The sequence below is a fragment of the Talpa occidentalis genome, unplaced genomic scaffold (assembly GCF_014898055.3).
Source record: "Talpa occidentalis isolate TD23 unplaced genomic scaffold, MPIMG_talOcc4v2.1 talOcc4.11, whole genome shotgun sequence".
NCBI lineage: Eukaryota > Metazoa > Chordata > Mammalia > Eulipotyphla > Talpidae > Talpa > Talpa occidentalis.
In genome coordinates, this window is record NW_023601104.1 from 78366568 (window position 1) to 78389882 (window position 23315).

Sequence of the window (23315 nt, forward strand, 5' to 3'; positions counted from 1 at the left end):
TCCACTCACTCAACAAACATCCATGTTACCTACTATGGTTCGAAGAAAATACTTGGCTTCAGGATTATGCTCAGTGAAGTAAGTCAGAAGGAAAAAAATACTGGATGGTTTCACTTATAGGAGGAATATAGGGGGGGTCAAGGAAAAAAATAATAATAACAACCAAAAAAAACCCCCACAACACAATAAAAATAAACAGACAACTATAAATCCGAGATATTCTGCCAGGGAGGGGGAGAGAAAGGGATCCAAATGAGCGTGGGAAGAGCACAAGGGACTACGGTGATGGTGCACGGGCGAACTGGTGGTGGAAATTCTATGGGGACTACAGCTGAGAAAAGAAAGGAAACATTGTAAGAAAAAAGAAAAAATAAATAAATTTTTTAAAAAATAATAAAATAAAATTAGTAAATTCCCCTCCCCCTAAAAATAGAAAGAAAAAAGAAAATACCTGCCTTCAATGGAATTACAGTCCGGGAGTATATGTTCAGTGCTGGAAATAAGATACATTTGGAGATAAATACCAATTATAAACATTTTTTTTAATATTAGTTTTGAGGAGTTTTTTTAAAGATTTATTTATTTATTTTTACAAGAACAGCTGGGCAGTTCCTGGATACAACAGCTTCTCAAGTAATTTGTACTGTCTGATCTGTTACAGTTAGAGGCACGGGAGGGTGAGAGAATTCACCAGAGACAGAGCAGGGAGCAGAACAGGCAGACAAATGGAGGACACTGCTGAGGGGAGCAGCAGGTGAGGGGCGCCATGTCCTGGCTGGCCGGGAATCGAACCTGCACTGCAGAGACTGCGGACAGCTTCACAGTGCTGCGCTCAACCTGCTGCGCCAACAGGGAGGCCCCAATTACAAACATTAATATGACAGGTGTTTGCAAAGCACTACACAAGTCCAAGCCTCTCTTTCCATTCCTTTTCTGTTTCTTCATTGGTGCACTGTGTTTAGTTTGGGTGCCTGGAGCAGAAAAACAGAAGAATCAAGAATAGAAAGAAAATGGGACACAAAAGAAAAAGGAAGGCAGCCCCCTCTTTGTGGCCACGGCTCTCTCCATGCTCAGTCCTGGTGCTGGGAAAGAAAAGGGCAAGTTACCTCTAGAGGCCTCTAGACTCATCCAGGCCACTGAGTCACAGCACATGCCACAGTTGCTCCTTGAACTCACCAGGCATATCTTCAGTTGAATTGTATAAAACTATGGCCATTTGGGGTTTTGTTGTTGTTGTTGTTAGTATACCATTTCCTAGTACCTGACAACCATTCCCAGGTGGCATAATGGGAAAAATTCTGAAGTTTTTCATCTATGATTCAAAGGTTAACAATCATCATTTTTGAAAAACAATCATCATACTTTGTTTTGCATTGGTAAAGGCGCTCACTTTTCAAAGTTCTTCCATAAATATTATCTCATGTTCATGCCACAAGCAACCTTGGGTAATAACAAAAAGCAAACATTATTATCTCTACCTTAAATTTTCCTCCTCTATCCATTTGTTTTCCATTCGACAATAAGCACCTACCCTGTGCTGCCCACATCGCTGAGTAGGAAGTTTACACCACAGAGCAAGACACATGCCTTCAACAGGTCCACAGGCCAGTGCGGGGAGAGATGGGGGAATGAACTCTGTCTCGAAGATCTGGGGCAGCTCCCAGAGGAGATGAGTGAGGCAGACCTTAAAAGGTCAGGGTGACTTTGCCAGGTGGAAAAGAAAGGAAAGAAGGTTCTAGAATGGATCAGCAATCTGTACCCAGAGAAGAGTGGGTATCTGGTGTGTCTAGACCCTGGGGTAAGTAGCAGGAAAGGGTGACAAATGAGAATCAAGATTGAAGAGGTAAGCTGGGCACAGAGCCACGACAGCCAAGGAGTTAGGACTTTATCCTGTGGGCAATGAGGAAACCACTGAGGGTTTTAAGTAGATGCAGGTGACACGGTCAGATTTATGTTTTAGCAAGATTATTCTGGCTGCTGGATGGGGAATGTCCTGGAATAAGAAGAGAACAGGCAGACTCTAGAGACATTTCCAAAAAAGAATCAGCAGGACTGGGTGCCCCATTGGAGTAGAGGGGAGAGAAGGTATCAGAGGTGGCTTTCTCATTTGGACTTGAGGGAGTTTCAGCCAAGACAGGGAACCAAAAAGAAAGCAGAGGCAGGGAAATGAAGTGTCTTGCCAAAGGCACATAAATCACTTGATGGCAGACCCAAGTCAGGAACCTAAAATTCTTTCCAGCAGAAACACTGGATTTGCCATGTTAGCATTACCCAGTGACTAAACTTAGCTATTATTTGCCAGGCTATCTTGTTGCCCACTTGATTTAAGCATTCTCACTTTTTTGTCCCATGGAGATCACAAGTCTATCAAAGCAAAACTCCCTCTGGCCTCCCTGTGGACCTGACACAGTACTAGGCAATAAGTGCCCATGAATGTCGGTTATTAAATCAAACCCCAGGAGCCCCAAGGGCACCTTAGGCTTTGCCTTACTTGCAACATGAGATCCTTTTCTTCCTTAATCCTTAACAAACAGCATTTTTTTTAAATAATTCCTAGATCAAGTAATTCCTAGATATTTGGAGTTCACAGTCTAGGAAATTTTTAACAACAAAAACTAGAGAGATCGACATAGTCTCCTTACTTTTTAATTTTGCCCACTAGGGACATTCTAAAACCCAACTGCCATCTACTACATTATTTCTTAAAAGAAAGGCCAGCTAATACATATCCCAAAAGTCAGAAAAACATCATTTTAAGATTTAGGATAATCTTTCAAATTATATCAGAATTCCTCAACCTTAGCTCTATTGACACTTTGCACCAACAAACTTTGCCGGAATGGGGGAAGTGGGGGAGTTGTCATGTGCTCTACGGGGTATTCTGGAGCCTCCCTGGCCACTACTCATTATATACCAGTAACAATCCCAAGTTGTGACATCCAAAAAATGTCTCCAGGTATTGCCAAACATCCCCTGGGGCAAAATCATCTCAGTTGAGAACCACTGAATTAAATAAATTAAGCCTTATTAAAACCTAGTTATATTATCCTTATATTTTCAACCAGCAGAAACTTGATCATAGACTGGCTTCGGTCCACATGGCAGCTTTTAGGAATAAGAGGCGCTGAGGTTAAGAGGGTGGGATTTGAGGGCCTCCCTGGTGGCGCAAGGGGTAAGACACAACGTATGAAGCTGTCCGCAGCCACTGCAGCACAAGTTAGATCCCCTGGCCAGCCAGGGAGAAACCCACATGGCGCAGCAGACCTCTCCTGCCTCGCCCGCTGCTCCCCTCAGCAGTGTATTTCATTCAATCTGCCTCTTCTGTTCTCCACTCTGTCTCTGGTGAATTCTCTCACTCTCCACACCTCTGGCCTATACTCCAGCTCTTGTATGCATAAATACATAAATCTTAAAAAAAAAAAAAAAAGAGGGTGGGATTTGAAATCAGTCTTGAACTCAGTGCCAGTTCTGCCTGTTACTCATTATCTGACACTGAGCGGGTGACTCAAGCCTCCTTTTCCTTCCCTACAGAATGAGGACAGCATCCACCTCATCAGCGGTTGGGAGAATTAAATGGAATAGATGTAACCCATTTAGCAATATGCTTGGCACATGATTGTCAGAAAAGGAGGAATGGTTAAGATTATTTGAATATTATATCTACCACTATGTAACTCATAGCACAGTGCCTCATTTTAATGATGGCTATCTGGATTTAAGACTTTTCAGTGAAGGGGACCTTGCATATAATGTAGCAGGCCCTCAATAAACATTCATTGAATGAATAAATGAACCCCCAATCACCCTGCTCTCCCCAGTTCCTTTCTTCAACTCTACCACATCTAAGTCCTTTTCTCTTTTACCAGAACTTTCTCTAATCCTCCCACGGGGATAAAGTCCATGAAAGAGCCTGATCAGTCCAAGACTCCCACACTGGTTCTGTAGGTGGGAACTTTATGGAACCTTCTAACCAACACTGTCAACAACCACACAATACAAGCTGGCCTTTGACTACATCTTAGGCCCACCTAGGAGAGTGCAGCCTTGTTCAGGTTGCCATTCAAGACACCCATTTCACCACCACTTCAGCTATGCTGTGCTCCTTAGATATTTAACATGGAGGTGGGCTAGGGACAGAATAAGGAGCTGGCAATATCCTTGAGTAAATGTGGCTATAAAGAGGTGTGGGGAGAACAACAAATTAAGCATAGGCAACCTCAATGGAAGGGGGGGGTTCTAACAAATGGGTCGGAATCCCTGCTGCTTCCTGTCCCCCCCTCCTTCCCCACTAAGCCCACCTCCAGCCACAGCAGGCACTGAGCGCTGGTAGCTCACACAAGGGGAAAAACACTCCTCATTATAAACCAGACATAGTCCTGGCCGCAGCCCAGTCAGCAATAAATTTCTGGGGTTCATCTCACAAGTACATGAAGTCTCTTCTGGCAGTTTCCTGAAGGATTGGGTTTTTCTGGTCACCATGAGGTCACAGGATGTGAGCAGAGGAAGGGGCCTTAACAGATGGTCCAAGTGCTCAACATAGATGGGGAAATTGAGGCTCAGAGAAAGGGACTTGTCTATGTTCATTCAAGTCAGGGCACACTGAGCCAAGAGTTCAGGCTTCTGTTTTGGCACCAAATTTTGCAGAAGGCTCAAAACATACCCAGCAGAAGAAGGTGTATTATGAACTGGATGTCACACTTCCTGAAAATATAGCTGATCACATTTGCAGCCTCAGATGAAAGGAGGATTAACAAGTTCTCGGAAAGGGCCATTGATCTAGTCCCATGGCGTCTCCGTCCATTTGGAAACTACAAGAAAATAAATCACCCTCCACAGGAGAACCCAGAAAGTTCTTTCTCTCTGTCCCATCATGCATCATCTATCTTCTGCAGACTATGTGATACTTGGACCAAAATGCCAAAGACCCTGAAAGATCACTTGGGGGAAGTATGTACATAAGGGGCGTGGGTGGGGGGCGGGAAATGTGTGTGTGTTCACACATGTATATAAAAGGGAAAGACAGGAAACAAGTGTTTTCTAGCAAAATGCCTATAGGTGAACTTAAGAAAGGGTTTATGGCTGTTGACTGTACTACTATTGCAAGTTTTTAATGGGTTTGAATTTTTCCTAAGTAAAATTTTGAGAAATAGAAAGCAATAAATAATAACCCAAATTAAGTTAAAAACAAATATTTTGAAAGGGTCAGGAGTCACACCTTCAATTTCATTCAGTTTCTCCACCTAGAAACAAATATACTTAGAAAAAGCTCTAAGACAACCCAGAGGTTAGAGGTATAAGGTACCAAACAAGTATTTGATGCTGGTGTTCGGAGGGGCTAGTAACTGTGGCAACACTGGAATACAAATCTAATTTCAAATATGTTGTCCCATCAGCTCCCAAAATATACATATGCTTGTCACATCATGTATTCTGGTGTTTTGGGTTCAGAAAGTAAGTAACAACAGGCTATGGATGAGACAAATGTGAGAAATTTTCCAAGAGTTTGTCACCTTTGCAGTATACGTGGTTCACAAATACAATAAAAAGTAGTTTCATTTCTATACAGTTTGAAGATTCTTTCACTTAACTAAATTATGGAATCAAAATCTACATCCAACCCACAGTCACCATGTTCCCTATTCATGGTAGTATTTCAATGGGGTCAAATTGGATCTAATCCAGACCTAGAAATCTATCCTTGACCACCATATGTAAAATCCATGCCAACATCATGCATTCAAGTTAGGGAGGTTGGAGGGAGTGCAACCCATTCAATAAATATGAAGGTTAAAAGAGGGTTAAAATAAGGACTAAAGGGAGAATGAGTGGGGGTTTTGAGTTTGGAGAGACAGGTTCAGGGGACCCTATGTGCTCAACTAAGGAGTAGGAAATTTATCTTTCAGGCAACAAGGAGCCACTGATGGGTTTTAAGATGGGAGGAGTTTAATTGGATCATTCTGGCAGAGAATGGATGGATGGAGGAAGTAACTCAAAACTAAGGAGTCCAGTTGGAATGACAAAGGCCTAAACTAAGGCAGAGTAGGAGAGACAAACTAAAGACAAATTAGAACAGGCCATTGAAGAGAGGGCAGGACTTGGCAGGAGGAGGGCAGATGTGCCTGAGAGAGCAGAAAGCGTCCAACATGACTTCCAGTTTGGCTGACTTGGTAGATGCTGCTGTCTGTCTTCCAGATGGTGGTCCAGAAGGCTTGGCAGAGAAAGTTTTGTGGGAAGTTTTGAACACTCAAAGTTTCCACCTGGACATGTAAATATGGATTTCCAGAGAAAAAAGTCTAGGTTGGATACATGCATTTGGGAGAAATCAGCATATATATGGTGATAGGTGCCATGTGTGTGTATGAAGTCAGCTGGGGAGGAATTGAGAGCAAAAAAAAAAAGATCTGGATCAAGAGCAGAAACTCTGGGAGAAAGAAAATTGCTACAAGAAAACAAGGAAGAGGAGAGTCCCAAGAACACCAAGGAGTGGTCTAAGGAGCAAGAGAATTTGGTCTGCTGTAAGTGACCCACAAACTCCTCCTTCTCCATGCCAGCTGGAGTGTGGGAAGGTACAATGATGTATTATCAAAATAAATTCACTTCTTAACAAACAAAAAGATAAATGATCAAGTAAAACATGGACTTAAAGACATTTCTCCAAAGATTCACAGATGATCAATAAGCACATGAAAAGATACTCTGCACCATTTATCATTAGATAACTACAAATCAAACCACAATGAGATACCACTTCACAAGGGTGGCTAAAATCACAGAGACAGATAATTACAAGTGTCAGCAAGGGTGTGAAAACATTGGACCATCATACATTGCTAGTGGTAATATAAAATGAGTCAGTCACTATGGAAAACAGGTTGGTAGTTCCTCAAAAAAATTAAACATAGAGTCATCATATGACCCAGCAATTCCACTCCTAGGTATATACCCAAGAGAACTGCAAACATGTCCATAGAAAAGACCTGTACTTGAATTTTCATAGTCAAAAAGTGAAAATAACCCAAATGTCTATCAACTGATGAATGGATAAATAAAATGTAGTATATCCATACAATGGAATACTATTCTGCCATAAACAAAAAACATACTAAGAGTAAAAATCTAGACACAAAGAGATACATATTGTCTGATTCCCTTTATATGAAATTAATGGTGGCAGGGACAGGACAGCGGAGGGAGGAATGACTACTTTTTTTTTTTTTTTTTAAAGATTTATTTATTTATTTATTTATTTATACATACATACATACAAGCACTGGGTACAGTCAGGAGCGCGGGAGGGTGAGAGAATTCACCAGAGCCAGAACGGGGAGCAGAGCAGGCAGAAGGACCGAAGTACACTGCTGAGGGGAGCAGCGGGCGGCAGGAGAGGTCTGCGCGCCATGTGGGACCCTCCTCCGGTGGCCGGGGAGCAGCCGGGGATCGAACAGGCACCGCAGAGGCTGCGGGCAGTTTCGCAACCCAGCGCTCAACCGCTGCGCCACCGGGGAGGCCCTGGAATGACTACTTCTTAATAGGTAAAAGATTTGGGGGTATGATTAAACATGCTCTGGAATTAGGTAGTGATGATGGTTAAATATTGTGAATGTACATACGCCAATGAATTGTTAAAATAGTGAACTTTATGTCAGGTGAATTTTATTTCAATAAAAAATTTAAATGATAAACTCACTTTACAAAATTACCCAGAGCCAAGAGGGGCTGAGTAAGCAATTTCTCCATTTTACCCAAGATAGTTTGAAAAGAGCAAAACTTCAGGTAGTCTAGGTAAAGAAGTCAAAGAGCATTATTCTCAAGAGACTCTTCAGTGCCTTAAAATGTCCACAGACAAGTGGGCAGCTCTGCCGAAAAGCAGAGGTGGAGGCTCCAGCATCTTGATAGCTTCACACGTGGTCAGCCTGCCTTACTTCTAAGACCCCAAATACTTGAGTGACAGGGAGACAAGAAAACAACTGTGATTTGACCTACAGATAGACAGCAGCCAGGTGTGGCATGGACTTAATCACCCCACAGTGACTGGCAAGGAGAAATGATTTCTGAGCCCAGGTTACCCAAAGCCCCCACAGAGCAACCTCATGGTCATTCAACTGTTTAATAGCTAAAATCCTTACACTGTATTCCACACCACCCCCTACAACAACATCCCAGCTGCCCCAGAGTGCCAGCACGTACCATATATATACCTGCTTTAGGTCCACACAGTGCTTCGGGGAGTTGTTCTAAATCCATCCTCTCTTTGGGCTTTGAACACAAGTGACTTCGAAATTAGCACCACTGACACAGTTTATACCCAGGTCAACACCGCCTTCTGTAGAAGTCAAGGCCCAGAGAAGCCAAGTGAATGAGGCAGGTTCATCATCATCAGAGGAGTTCTGAGCCTCACAGAAGAGCACCTGACTATAGAGTTCCAGGTTCATCTCTCCACTTCACTCACCTTTTTGTTCCCCCTTCCCACCAAGCCCCCAGGGATAATAAAGTGACACAATGCAAATGCTTTGAGGTGGCACACCAACACCCCAGAGACCGTCAGAGCTGGAAGGCAGATCTGGAGTGAAAAGCGAAACCTCTGGCCTGCTTGAGCCACTAGATAAGCAACCCCTCCTCCGCCTCCTGCTCCTACCTGCCCCCTGGGAAAAGGCGCACAATGGAACTAGGCCTTTCCCTCGGGGTTCTGACCACCTCGTGGGGAGAGTATGATTACCCTGCAGTTGCCATGCCTACTGTGATGTCATTCCTTTTATCATTCCATCTGGGTGGATTTTTTTTTTTCCTTTCCTCTGAAGGACAGCCTCCTAGCCTGGGAGTCCACTGGGAGCTCCAACCCTTGTCTTATCTGGATCTGGGTAAGCGACACTGTCAGGACCTCAGACGACTCTGTGGTCCAAATGGGAGTAGGGAAGAGTGAGGAGCCGCTTCCAGGATGCTGAAAAGCTCTCCTCCCAACCTGGTACATCCTTCCCCACATTCAACAGCCATGCAGAGCATGTATTTCACCATCTCTTCTCAGAAATGCAAACAGAAGAGGCACCTGGGGTAAGGTCCAACCAGCTTCAACTGGTCAGAAGGAAATCACCTTTCCAGTAAAATAAATGCAAAGAATAAGAATGGAGGAAAAGGTGTACAAATACCACACTTTACCATGCACAGGAAGAAAAGAATTTTTCTTAAATGAGTTCTTTTTATGCTGTCCAGTCATAGATCTCTAGGGGCTCCATGTGAATAAGAAGCATTGCTTTGAGTTTCTACTGGGTGGCACCGTGCCAGGTACAGGAGACCAAGCCCCAGTCTTTAAAGACAAGATCAAGATTCCTGTTCATAATCATGGCATCAGCAATAATTTTGCTCCCCTCGAAAGATAAAGACCAAGGCTCTGAAGGACCAGTCAATCTGACGTGGCGGCGATGCTCAACCTCGAATCTGTGGGCAGAAAGCACAAGTGTGGGTATGGGCAAGAACCTGCCCCAAATCCTCCAGATGGGTCTACTGCACTCTTCCTCCTGGTTCTGTCCTCCCCTCTCAAGGCCTGTGGGCCCGCCCCCTGCAGTGAAGGAAGTGAAGGGGCCTTGAGGGAGGCAGCGACAGAGGTTGCAGGTCCAGCTGCTGCAACCCTGCCTGGGGCAAGGTGGGGTGGAGAGGGCCAGGGGAAGCAGTCTCTGCATTTCTGCAGTGAAGTTAACCTTTACATAACAGGCCAGATCCTGGAAGTCATCAATGCCATTGTTAAGACACAGCACCCTGGAGAAAACAGCCACACCAGAAACATCCAGACTTATTAAGTGAAAATGGCGATTACTGTTGGTGTCAGCAGAGCTATTGCTCTCAGCCAAACCGAAAACATAGAACTGGCCATATCTTTCTAAATATATGTGGTCCCTTGTTTAAATAGAGAGAGCAACAGTATACGTGTGTGTGTGTGTGTGTGTGTGTGTGTTCTTTTCATCTTAAGCAAGAGAAAAAGCCAAGCCCTGTTTTATGAATGAGGAAAACAAGGCAAAGAAAGACGGGGTCATGCCAGGTGACATGGATTGGCAGAACTGAGATTTTTATCTAAGTACTCACTTTGGGGGACCCTTGGCAACGGCACAGGCGTTCAGCAATTTGAGTGGAAGTCACATTACCAGGCCACCAAACAAGCCACTACTGTTAGTTCTTTTGTGTTCAGTGGGGGTGGGGTGGGGACCAGGAGGGCGGGTGCAAAGGGAGGGGGGTGGAAGAGAAACCCCCATGAAAGCCCAAGCATTTTCTCCCAACGCGTCTGCTGATACAGTTGGGGGCCAGATGTCAGACTTGGGAAAACTGGCTTCCTTTTTAACGAGCCAGTCTGCCTTTCACCTGTCCTGAGGTAGGTGTCCAGATGCCCTACTTTTCCAGGCAGCCCTGCTCCCTCGGGGACAGAGGCCCAAACAGTCTGCTTTCCCCTCACCCAGGTAAGCTTTGCCATCCAGAACCAGGCCAGCGAGTATGCACAGGAAACAGTCACCAGATGGGGACTTGGTTGATTTCTAGCGGCAAAAGCTACACTTCAGGATGCACACCTGTGAGAGAGGGCCCTACAGAAATCTCAGCTGGAATCAAAGCAGGCCAGCCCTGATCACACTTCCCCACAACACCCTCCCAGAGTGGCTGGGATGGAAACTCTGAATTCCAAAAAGCAAGGAGTTCTGGCATCACACAAACCTGCCCCTCAGTCTCTGCACCACTCACAATGTGGCCTTGAGCTGTGTGTTCTCAGTTTCCCTCATCCATTAAGTGGGGAGGAAAAAAAATCTAACTTTGAGAAATTTTGAAAACACCAGCACGCGGTAGGCAATTCAGGGATGGCAGCCATAACTATTGCCCTGTGAATCCAGCAGGGTGTCTGTGCTCAGCCGCCCACACAGTTCCCCTGATGGACTTCTGACCACTGTCCCCCACTTGCAGCATAACTGACCTAGAGGTGAAGCCTTCCCTGCAGAAGCCAGTGATTGCCCTTGCCAAGCAAGCTGCCCCATATAGGGGTCACAGCCTTGTTCTTTCATGAGCAACTCTTTTGTTTCATTCTTTTTATTTATACATGAACTTTTTATGTGTTTCTTTATACCTAGGCATACATCTGTATGTGCATATAGGTAATGTATCACCTATGCTATTTTCCCATACCCCGTTCTCCCATATCAGCACCCCCATCCCTGACCCTGCTTGCCCATGTTAACAGTTTATGACTGTCCACATTTTCCCCCATGTTCATGTAAATATTAGACACATACAAATATACATGAATGACTTGCAGGGGGGTTAGAGGGTAGCTATTGTTCGTTTAACAGAAAATAGAATTATATATTATACACTTACATCTCCCCATTTATTCTGCCATACTTTACCAAAATCCTTTCAATGGTTCTGTAACAAGCCATGATATAAAGGCACTAGATCTTTCGGGCTATTTCCTACTGATAAGATATTCACCGAGTTTTGATTTTTGACCACTATAAACAACACAGCAATTAATTCCTTATACACATGTGCTTACCAAAACCTTCTTTCTAACCAGACAAAATGCCAAGCACCTTTGGAAAATCACCCACCAAAAGAATGAACTCCAACACAGACACATCATCATTAAAATTCCTTTTAGAAAGAGGGCCTCTCTGCTCCTATAAGTGCAAATTGTAGGCATGAGGTCTGGCTTCCAGCCCTTCCTTCTCCCACAGCCTTACTGTGTCAAGCCGATTCTGCAGGTCTCAATTTCCCACCTGTAAAGTAAAATAATGACCACCCATATGGCAGGGCTAGCGAACGCTCTTGTGAGTGATTTTTAGGAGGAAGCAGAGTGTGAAGTAATATTTTTGCTGTTTGTCCACAGGATGTTGTTGTTAGCTTATTGTTTGGACATCGGAGAAAGGAGGACAAGCCAAAACAAAAAGAGTCCATTAAGCTCTCTCCAGAGGTCCCTATTTGTAAGTATCTGGGGTTGGATGTAGAGGCCTTCTCTGACACACCTTATACCATGATTATTTACACCAAAAAGTTAGGAGGAGATAGAGGGACCTTTGACTCTGCTCCTGCCCAGCTTTGTCAAAGTCTGAAGAGGGGAAACTGTAATTGAAGTTATACATGGGCTGATCCAGTGAGCAAATTTGGGGAAATGGGTGAGCTCATGAGTGATTTTCACTCCAAAGTTCCCCAAGTTCCACCTATCAGTCAGCATAGGTATAGGGCAGGTGGGGGCAGTGGGTGGGAAGATACCCAGGCTTCTTTATTGACTTACTGGAAGGTAGTAATTCATATTTTCTGTTTTTGAACAAAAAGAGACAAAGAGGAAAAATCCCAAACCTGCCATTTCAAGTGGCAGTTCTAGAAAGTCTCTCCAGTGTCTCCCCCAAGAGGAGCAGTGACAGTGCTGGAGCTGCCAAAACACTCAGCCGCCTGATAGGGAAGCAACAGGAAGGGAGGAGTCCCCACAAAGTCATAGCACTGTTCTGTGGTTCTGCTTTAAAACCCAAGTCCAACCTGAATGTGGAATGAACTTCATCAAAATCAAGCAAATGACTGGCACCCCTACACTGGAAGTGCCTTTGGCCCCAACTACTGACCTATGGCTGGCTACCCCTCCAGCAGGTATGTGCACTTGGGCCTCCAAAAAACACACACCACCATGCTTCCCACATGCAGCTCCGAGAAGAACCAGAAACAGCCACCTGCCCACCATACATAGAATGGCAAAGAAATCATGGGGTACTTCCTGTGGGGAGTACTATGCAGCACTGAGAAGGGACAGAGGAACAGAAACACAGCTGCACCCCTTCCAGTACTACTTCACCTCTTACCCAACTCAGCTCTGCCAAGGGTGACTATCCTCAGTCTAACCCCATCAAGTAGAATCTTCTAGTATGTCCATTTTGGTGTCTGGGCTTCTGTACTGTTGATTTTCTAATCTGGGTACTGAAGACCCAAGTTCAACTTCTGAACATTTACTGAGTTGAACATGTGTGTACTTCTCTGTATCCAGGTTATACTTCCAATTTTTTTTCTTGAAAAAAAAGTCAATAAATAAAAATAAGAGTGATGGTGAATAAAGTAGTCAGACTCTTAGAGTAAGATTTTACCTGGTGTGCTTCGTTCCTGTAGCCTCTTACAGATGCAAACACTGATTCGCTGAGTATGGAGGAAGAGCATCCTGGGAGAAGATGTGAAAGGAGAAACCGAGGAGCTGGACTTTCTTGGAAATGAGCCATCTCACAAAATCCCCATGCACATCCTACACTGGGTAACTAATCCAATGTACTATCCAGGCCAGGTTTATTTTTGTTTTTTGCTTTTCTTCCCTTAAAAATGGAAGGAATTGAAATGAAGCACTAAGCTCTGTCCACATAATTTGACCACAACGTACTTGTTCATGAGTTTTAGGAAATCGACAGTTGGAACAAACAGTTCAATTTCAATATTTGCAAAATGACCTTGAAAACACCCCACATGGTCAGGTTCTCCACTCTGTGGCTGTTGGAAAGAGAAAGCTCGGGTGGGTAAGGCCTGCGTGCACACGCTCACCCATGCCACCACCGGCCAGTGCAACCAAGGGGCCGCAGGTGTTGCCCTTGAACCTTCCCTGTACTTTGTGATTGGAGACAAATAAATTATCTTCAAAGAAAAAAAATAACTTGAATGAGGAGGAAAGGCATAATTATTTCATATGGAAATCAAATCTAAGTTCATGAACAGAGACTAGAAAGAAATTCTGAAAAAGGGGGACAACATAGAAGCCAAAGATGGAAAGAGATTTCTTTATAAGGCCAGCTTGGGTTCCCCTTAGTTCAATAACAACATATCTGATAACTGGCACTTGCGATGCAGGGTTTACATGTGCTAGGCATGGTTCTAAGTACATAAATCAACTCATTTAATCCCATCTATGAGGAAGGGATTAATATAATCCCCAGTTTACAATCTGGGATCAAGGCCCAGAGAGGTTAAGTAACTTGCCCAAAGTCACACAACTACTAAGTGGCAGAGCTAAGGCAGTCTGGCTACAGAGTCTATTCCTAACCCATTATACCACATTGCTTCCTAATAGGGTGCTGGGCAGGGCACTAAACTAGTGGTCAGCATGGCGACTAAGATCACACAGCAGCTAGGGGTCTAACTTTGGGATGAAAAGGTATCAACCTGTCTCCAAATGGATATTAGGTTTTCAATGACTGGAAACAGTGCTTATTTTCTCACTGATACTACTCTACTCAGTAGAGTAGGTTGTAAAAATAAACTTTCCTTTAAGCCCTTCCCACCCCTCCACGCCTCTCCACCTTTCTCCAACCCCATCAGGAGACTCAATAAAGCTCTTACTTTTGATTGGGGGAGAAGGGTGACCTGTAAATATGTTTGTTTGTTTTTCCTGAATTGCCCTCTTGTGTAAAAAGGATTCTCACCGGTGATCTAACAGGCTGGAATACAGGAACTCCCAGAGGGAGAGAGAGGCCCAGGCTCCTGGGTTATTAAAAAATGAAGACATGCAAAGTAGGATTACATTTATGGCACATTTTAAATGATCATGCTTAACAAATTCATTGTTTTCACATGTACGCACTCACACACTCACACACACACACACACACACACACACACACACATTCAAATACAATGGAAATAATCATGCTCTCTAGAGGATTACAAAAACTATTTTTAAAAATGTTAAGGCAGAGTGCCCCATGGATGGTGTGGTGTAAGCAGAGACTATGTGCTGCGGACCAGCACAGCGATGGACGATGAGGCCGTCTCAGGGTTGAGAGATTGCGCAGGGTGGTCAGGGATTCGATGAATAAATGACACACAGACACACTTCAAAAGAGTGAAAATCTGAGTGCGCTTTTATTAAGTTAGTGGTCAGTATATATATGTTTTTTCTAAAGGCATAGGAACAGTGAACATCAAAGAGATCAGTTTGCTCATAGGCTTAGCTTAATTGACAGGGCAGTGATTTATGTCCGAAGTTACACCTGGACCTAGCCTCATTCCTAATTGGACAGGTTATTAACTCTTTCTATATTCTTGTACTAACTACTACTACTATTACTTACTTATGTTTACTTATAATTAATTGTCATAGGTAAATTTATATTATAATGCAGTTAATATCAAAGGTACTAAGGTTAAGCACATAATAGAAAGATTATTAAACCAACAATTTTATTATAACACAGTGTTTAGTAATGTTTCATTTGCATTAGTCTAATTATTAAATTACATATGTTTTTTAATTAGCAATCAATGACCAGAAAAAGGAAAGATTTTAGAGAGACAAGTTGTAGCAGAATAAAGTTTGTGGGCCTTGAGAAAGCGAGATAAGGTTCCAGGTGGTCAGCATTTTTTTTAATCATCTTTGTGGCAGCTTTTGGTGGTCATTATTTCTTGGCAGGCATTCGGCTTCTCTGCATCTTAGGGAGTTTGCTGTTCTCCCCCTGCGCGCATGGTTCCTTGCCCACGCTGGACCTCAGGGACCATGGCAACAGCCATTAGCCCTGAGGGTCACTGCAGTGGGGGGTGCAGCACTATGCATTCACTGCTTTGTGATGAACAGCTTGGCAACTACAGACATAATCTCATGTAGAGATAACAAAGTTTCAGAAGAGACCTCCATGAATGGGAGACCAAAGTTTAATAGGCAATAGTGGGTAGCTCCCACTGCTGCCCCACCACCTTGATAAGCCTTCCTGAAGGGAAGGAGATAAAAGATTGGAAGAGTAAAGGCCCAGCTGGTGATAGAGGAGCAACGAGGTTCATAGAGCTGGAGAAAGTAGAGGATGGAAATCCTGGGACATGGCCACCTATAGAGTCAAACTCCTGGGTTTAGGATCTTTGTGACACCTTAGACAGAGGTCAAGTGCAGAATGTCAGTTTGTTACCAGGCAGGGTGAGGGGCACCCTGGGACCAACAAACCTGCCTGCTCTAAATAGGTTCTGCCATCTGCCACATCAACACAAAACATATTCTAGTGCATGAGACCTTTAATGGAAAGGAACGTTAATACAATTAGTGTGCAATAAAGAGAAGAGAAGGGAAAGAATAGATAATACAGTTTTCACATGAAACATCCAAAGTTACCCATCCCCTCATGGGTAAATGCCCAGACAAACAGGTTGGCCCAAAGTGGGACTGCTGAGGCCTGAACACCTGTCACAAGCCTAAGGCACCTATTGGTGGGGACTCATAGAAAAGGGGAAGAAGGGGCAAGTCTGAAAGGAAAAGATCAAAACCAAAATCAAGATAAAAGCTGCCATTGTTAACCTCCCCATGGGTCTCTCACCCACATCTGTTTCAAGTATCTCCTACCATGTCCCCCAAATCCCTGGTACAGGACCTTAGGCCAAGGAGCAAGGGCAGCTCTTGGCTCCATGTGCCTCCTCCAGGTCTCCTGTTCTCCCCTTCCTGCTTCCTTCCTTCTCCCAGTCTCCTCTCCATCTTCTCTTCCTCGCTGCTCAGCTCCACCCTTTCTTGGGTGGGACAGGGAACCTGGAACCTCCCCTTTCCCTGGGGACCACCCTGTTACAAGTTATGAAACACAGGCAGGAAGACACAACCACCTGACTATGTGCCCATGAGCCAGCTGCTACCCAGGCCTTCAGACGCTACACTCCTGCCCCGGCCCACCTCTGACACAGCCTAGTGGGGGTTCCACTCTATGTGTGAATCTTGAACATGTGCCCCCCTCCCTATACCTAGTCTATTTCCTAGGAGTCTATTAAATGTTTTTATTGTCAAAAATGGTACCCAGGTGATGTGGCATTCCAGTGCTGCATGAGGTTCAAGTTCAAGACTTATGGGGAAAAGGGATATTAAGGTTCATTGGATGCCTAAAAACGAGACAGTACAGAAAGCTGGTTGAAAACCACTTTCCAACACCTGCTTCTTTTTCTGCAAGAATCTACCTACTATCTGAGTTGCCAAGGAAAGTTAAGGCTCTTGTTCTGAAGTAAAGAAGTTCCCTTTCCACATGACACCTGGAGAAGATGGGAAACACAACACCCTCCGCATATCATAGGACACAGGCACCTCGTAAGAGGACACCCCAACTCCTGCCAACACAGCATTCAGCAAGGGCGGCTTTTCTATTTTTCCCTCTTGCTGAAGGGGCCGTTAGAAAGGCTGTCTGGGCCTTCCCCAGGGGCAAAGTTCTCCCCAGGCCCCTGGGATGCTTCACTGGTTTTATTTAGCTAAGTAGCAGAGAATAATTTCTAGAGTCCTTTACCTGGAAATACACCAAAGAAGAGGGACTCTTACTCTTCCCACAGAGACCTGTGGACCATGTGCTAAATTCATTGGCTCTCAATCAAGCCATAGAACAGTGAGCAAGACCTTGAAACATCCCCTAAATTCCTCCCCTAGGTCCTTTCTAGGCAAACACAAATTGATTCTATTTTTTTTTTCCAAGACACTAGCCTCTTCAGATGGCCTTGTTTATCTTCATTAACATTTCTCAATGATGAGCAGGGCCAAGGGTTCAATACCCAAACTAGCATTCAGAAAGACAAGGTCTGTGGGAAGCTGTAGAACAGGCAAATACACAAGAGTTCCTCATATATCCTGGCCAGTTGACTTATTCAAACACATCAAGCCACATTCCCCAACAATAGCAGTTTACTCCTGCATATAGACTCGAGTTTCATGTGGGTTAATTCATTTACTCCTCAAACCACCCCTACAGGCTAGGTCCCAGAGGCAGGTGATAGAACTGGGATTTGAACCCAGAGGTCTGATTCCAAAGCCCAAGCTCCAATAAGGGCCACAGGTTAGTTCTCTACTCAAGGATTATAAGCTGATGTTCTTGAGAGAAGCAATTTACCTCACCACATTGTGAGCATTCACTTACTTATCTCCTTAAATCATGTCATGCTAACTACTCCCTCAGTATTCAGTCTCCCTTCTTTTTTATAATAACCTCCACCCCCAAGTTTTACCTAAACAGATGGCCATCAGTTCCAGATTACATTTCCCATCATCCCTTACAGGTAGACATGGTCATGTGACTAAGTTCTAGCCAGTGGGAACATGAGAGAAAATTCCTTAAGACAAGCTGCTTGCCTTAGATTTCCTCACCTCCTACTCTCCATATCCTGAAACAGAAACTTAGAGATGCAAAATAGTAAAAAACTGGGCCCATGAAGTCCTTCATGAACCGACCTTGCCAGTCTGGTGTGCTCACTTATATGAGAGAGAAATAAACCCATCTTATTTAGCCACTCTAGTTGGGGATCTCTGTGGTAGCAACTTACCCTATATGCTAGATTCAGTGACTCAAGGCCCTAAACTAATCTTATTCTGCTCCACGTTCCCAAACACCTTTCTTCTTTTTTAAGATTTATTTTATTTTATTTCTACAAGAACTGGGGTACAGGCCAGGAGCTCAGGAGAGTGAAAGAATTCACCAGAGACAGATCTGGGAGCAGAACAGGCAGATGGACTGAAAATACTGCTGAGGGGAGCAGCAGGCGAGACAGGAGAGGTCTGCCACACCATGTGGGTATCTCCCTGGCCGGCCAGGAGTTGAACCAGTGCTGCAGAGGCTGCAGAAAGCTTCACACCGCTGCATTCAACCTGCTGCACCACCAGGGAGGCCCCCAAACCCCTTTCTTCAGCTTAGAACATAGTAGTTGCTAAGCAAATATTTGTTACATGAATGAAAACACCATTATGTAAACCAGGTGGCACTGGGGCCAAACAGACTGATCTAAGCTCAGTAGATGACCCTTATCCAGAGGGGAACAATGTCTCCTCCTTTCTTGGCAAACATGCTCCGGTCAGAGAGGCTATGTTTAGGGGAGCATTTGCAATAGGGGAGGAGTAAACTTTTACTGCCTCTGTTGTCGACTTTGCTGAGACAGTAGATTTTGTGCTGAACAAGTGAGCTGAGCTTAGCGCTTGTCTCACAATAATAATGAGCTCAACCTGAGCACTTGCTGTGGGCCAGGTACTGTACTAAGCACGTCATATACATTATGGTGTTCACCTTCCTTTATCCTCACTTCAACCTTACGAGGCAGGAACCACTATTATCCCCAAATGAGCAAACCAGGCTCAAAAAGTTAAGCCACTTGCCCCGGCTGCATGACTAGAAGTAACGAAACTAAGATTCAAACACAAGTTGTCGGAGGCCTAAACTTAATCTCTTTTTAGCCACTATGCTAGTCTGCCTCTCTTCATATATAACAGGGTTACACTCCCCGCTGTGATGACAAATCTGGAAGACTGGACCAAGTTTTGTGTTTCTCTGAATAAATGCCAACGCAGAGCTTCTAATGTGGCCGTGACCCTTTTCCCTGTGCCTGGTTGTAGGGGCCGCACACACTCACCACCTTGCAGCCGGGCAGAGGCCAAACAGCCTTGGCTGCAGGATCCACCGAGCTCACTTTTGCCCTCTCCTGCTCTCTGGAGTGTCCTTGTTGCCCCCGGACCTCAGCACCTGACCGTCCACGCCACTGCCACCCACAGCCGCTGCCCTTTCCCCTCAACCACCTCCCCCAGGTTTGCCCTCCTTCCTGCCTCCAGGCACAATTCTCTCCAGGCTGGCAACTCTCCTTGCTGAAAACAACAGGGTCTAGATCTGCCCGTTCAGCCCGGTAAAGATGTGGTCCAAGTTTCACACCCCACCTCCAGGCCAGCTTTGGCAGAGATGTCCTCATAGCTTCCATCTCCTTCCTCCTCATGCCCTGGACTCTGCAAAGTAGAGTCTGCATTCAGGAAAGGAAGAGCCGAGCAGACATTATCCCAGAGGTCACAAACTGAGGGACTATGAGCCAAATATGGCCCCAAGTATGTTTTATTTGGCTGCACTATGCTTTTTGAAAATTGAATTTGTAACATCAAAAGCTGTTAGAATTCATATACAAATTCAGATTTCAAGCTTCTCTTGAAACACCAGGCATCCTGGCAATACTGGGCTCGTCTTCCCACATGGCAAATGGCTGGAGTTGAATTTGGACAACCCCCTGTACAGGCATGAACTTCTGGTTTACCACAGTCCTCTCCACTCCCTATTCTACTTTTCCCATCCAAACATCCTTCATTTATGGGGCTTGCCAGGTCCCTGTGGCCATCTGAGTTTGCAGTGCCTGCTGAGCAAACTGAGAAGAGAAGAGAAATTATTCTTGCAGGTGTCAAAGTTGGGTTCATCAGCAAATCCACGACTGGCTATCATTAGATATTTATCAGGCTCTGGGATATTCCAGGCACTGACCAGAGCATTAAGAATTTCAACACAAGTCCCTTGGTCCTGCCTCTCTCAAGACACTGCCTCATCCACCTTGCTACTCCAAACTCATGGACATGCCAGATAAAGGCACCTTCATTTTTCAACATAGCTCACAAGCATCTCTTTTTAGTGTGAGCCAAAATAATCTGATTCTCCTCATCTCCCCCCAAGATTAATTTTTCTCAGATCTGTTGTTCAGACTACATATCTTTTTTTTTTTTTTATGCATACAAGAGCTGGAGTATAGGTCAGCAGTGTGGGGAGGATTCACCAGAGACAGAGTGGGGAACAGAACAGGCAGACTGAATGAAACACACTGCTGAGGGGAGCAGCAGGCGAGACAGGAGAGGTCTGCTGCACCATGTGGGTTGCTCCCTGGCTGGCCGGGGTTCAAACTCATGCTGCAGTGGCTGCGGACAGATTCATAGATTGCATCTTAACCTCTTGGGCCATCAGGGAGGTCCCCAGACTACGTATCTTGAGCCTACTGAGGTGTAACCTCTCTATAAGGCTATAAGGTAATCCCCTCTGAATCCTCATGATGGTGATGGTGATGGTGATGGTGATGATGATGATGATATATATGTATATGCTTCTGGATTAACACTCTACTTTTTCATTAACTTCTCAGACAGGTGAGAAGTAAACATTCAGTGAGCCAGAAAGTATTTTTCCCAAAGCCCCATCAAAAGAGGCAGTGGTTGTTGATGATAGCCTTGTTGGAATGAAGGTTCAGGGTTGCCAGAAAGATTGATTTTTCAAGAAGCCAGATATATGTTAGAAAAGTAAAACAATAGTTTCTAGTAATAAACCTGTGCTGAGAAGCAAGTTGCCTAAGTGCTTAAGAGATTTTACAAGGGGCCTCCCTGGTGGCACAGCAGGTTGAGCACAGGACTATGAAGCTGTCCACAGCCTCTGCAGCACAGGTTCAATCCTGGCCGGCCAAGGAGCTACCCACATGGCACTGAAGACCTCTCCTGTCTTGCCCGCTGCTCTCCTCAGCAGAGCTTCCGATCCATCTGCCTGTTATACTCCCTGCTGTCTCTGGTGAATCCTCTCACCCTCCCGCGCCTCCCACCCTCTGGCCTGTACCCCAGCTCTTGTATAAAAACAAATAAATCTTTAAAAAAGAGAGAGAGAGACTTTACAAGGTCAGAGGCTGGAGGGCTAATTAATGGGAACACCAGATGAGGGTTCTTCATGAAATGCCCCATTGGAACATAAGCAACAGGTCTCTGCGCCCAGCACCCTTGGCCTTGGAAAAGGACCCCAACCTGTTTAACTGGTTTTGCCCTCCAACCTTGTCCTCCTTGATGACAAGACAACTGAGAAGTCTTTGATCATTTTTTTTTTAAATTCCTTATTTGGTCTTATCCTTAAAGTCAACTTTTTTTCTTTTTCTTATCCCTCTTCTCCTTAGGACCCTCAGGTTCTTAACTGACACTGCATTATCTGGATCTTTCCAATAAGTAGGTTGCAGCTTCCTTTTCTTTGATTAGACAATGCTAATAAAGAATTCCTTGAGATGGAAATGCTTATCATGAAGCAGGTAACAAACATCCTTTTTCTCCCCAACCACATACAATTAACATATAAATGGCCAGGCAGAGGGACTTCTTTGAGAGATGGCAGATTATCACTACTCATATCCTACACTTATGAAGCTTTAAAGAGAGAGAGAGAACAATTTCCAAATGAGAAAATGTCACAGATGGCCACAAACTAACTTCCCAAGGGATGATTATTTTCATGCAAATACTCTTTCTCCAAGTAAAAAAGGTACAATGTACAAAATGTCCACTTGAGGATTTGTGCCTCTTATTTGGGTAATTGCCCTTCTTCTGTGGGTAATGAGCAGGCAAACGATATGCCCAGAAAGGCGGCCAATGAGGGGCCCACTCACCCCACGTGCGGATTGGCCAAGCCTGGCACCAGCTGGAACCAGGGCCAGCTTTGAGGACAGCAGAGCGACTTGATAGGATTCTCTCTTCAAAGCATACAGCAAACATCAATTAATCCTCAAAAGACACTTTCAAGGAGAACATTATCCCTTTTCAGGATGTGGAAGCTAAGAGGTACCTCAGGTAGCTGGGGGGAGGGCAGAGGAGAGGAGCGAGCGGGAAAAGGGAGTGCTGGGCTCCTAGCCCAGGTCTGGCTCTCAGGAGAGAGTCAAGTTGCTGGGAGGAGAACTGAACCCACAGAATTGGGGCATGGGAGGAGGTGGCGGAGAAGTGGCTGCTTTTGAACGTGCCCCTCGGGCTCCTCCAGCTCCATCCCAGAGGAGGTTGCAAAATGAGACAGAGTCTGAGCTTTGAGCATAGCTCCACATGTACCAGGCCCAGAACCAGAGAATGACAGCAAATGACTGGACCTGGGCTCAAAACCCCTTCCTGAAACTGTGGGTGGAGAAGAAAATGAAATCTGGATCCAGTTCTGCTCCCTGAGCCCCTGTGGGTAGAACCCCCTCCCTCCTAGAAATGGGGAGAGAGAGGATTTGTTTGTATGAACAGAGATGACGCCCTGCCTGGCTGGTCTGTCTATCCTCAGAGCACCCAGCCAGCAGAGCAAATCGGAGCTCACACACAAAAGGTTCACAGCCTTCCCTGAGCATAGCAGTAAACATCACACATTCTCACGTTACACATTTATTCGAACTTAAATATTTGGCTCTGAGATACCTGGAATAAATGTATACCACTGATCACCGACTGTAAAAACACCCCACAATCTCTCTTCTCCACGCTCAGGCAGCATAACGCCCTTATACACCAATTTCTTCATTGAATGTTTTCAGCCTGCATTTTGTTAAAAAAAAAAAAAAAAAACTTAGAATTACTTTCCTTGCCGCATACTATGTGCTATTTGCACCGCTAAACAGAGCCCCTGCCATGTGCAAATGCTAGGCTCACTGGAGATATTTAAATGTTTAGAGAAAGGATTTTCCTAAAGGGCTTGAATGGGATTTCTCTCCATTTAATATGAAGTTAAAGAAAAAAGGAAAATCATCTTATGACTTACTTTTCCAATTCAACTACCAGTTTTCTGATACAGCCTTCTACATACATATGTACGTTCTCAGAA

The 23315-nt window shown here is 44.7% G+C and overlaps 1 protein-coding gene and 1 long non-coding RNA gene across 5 annotated transcripts in view; one reads left to right on the forward strand and one right to left on the reverse strand.

Annotated features, from left to right (window-relative positions):
- DPF3 (double PHD fingers 3) overlaps positions 1 to 23315 on the reverse strand; it is a 245745-nt gene that overhangs the window by 189972 nt on the left and 32458 nt on the right. Inside the window, exons 1-2 of one of the 3 annotated variants that reach the window (XM_054691427.1) lie at positions 8636 to 8670; positions 8188 to 8323 (exon numbers count right to left, since the gene is read on the reverse strand). The exons of 1 other annotated variant lie outside the window; for it this stretch is intronic. In XM_054691427.1, the coding sequence (XP_054547402.1) occupies positions 8188 to 8244 (57 nt within the window). In that variant the 5' untranslated portion in view covers positions 8245 to 8323; positions 8636 to 8670. Of the gene's footprint in view, positions 1 to 8187; positions 8324 to 8635; positions 8671 to 22912; positions 23030 to 23315 lie in introns of those variants that run through there. One more of the 3 variants, XM_054691433.1, reaches the window with a different exon arrangement.
- On the forward strand, positions 8771 to 13656 carry LOC119239259 (uncharacterized). 2 transcript variants are annotated; one of them, XR_008550335.1, is made up of 4 exons: positions 8771 to 8858; positions 11858 to 11951; positions 12304 to 12612; positions 13123 to 13656. It is a non-coding gene; the product is annotated as an uncharacterized LOC119239259 (long non-coding RNA). The 2 variants fall into 2 exon arrangements; XR_005123791.1 differs by lacking the exon at positions 13123 to 13656 and having other exon boundaries at positions 12304 to 12951.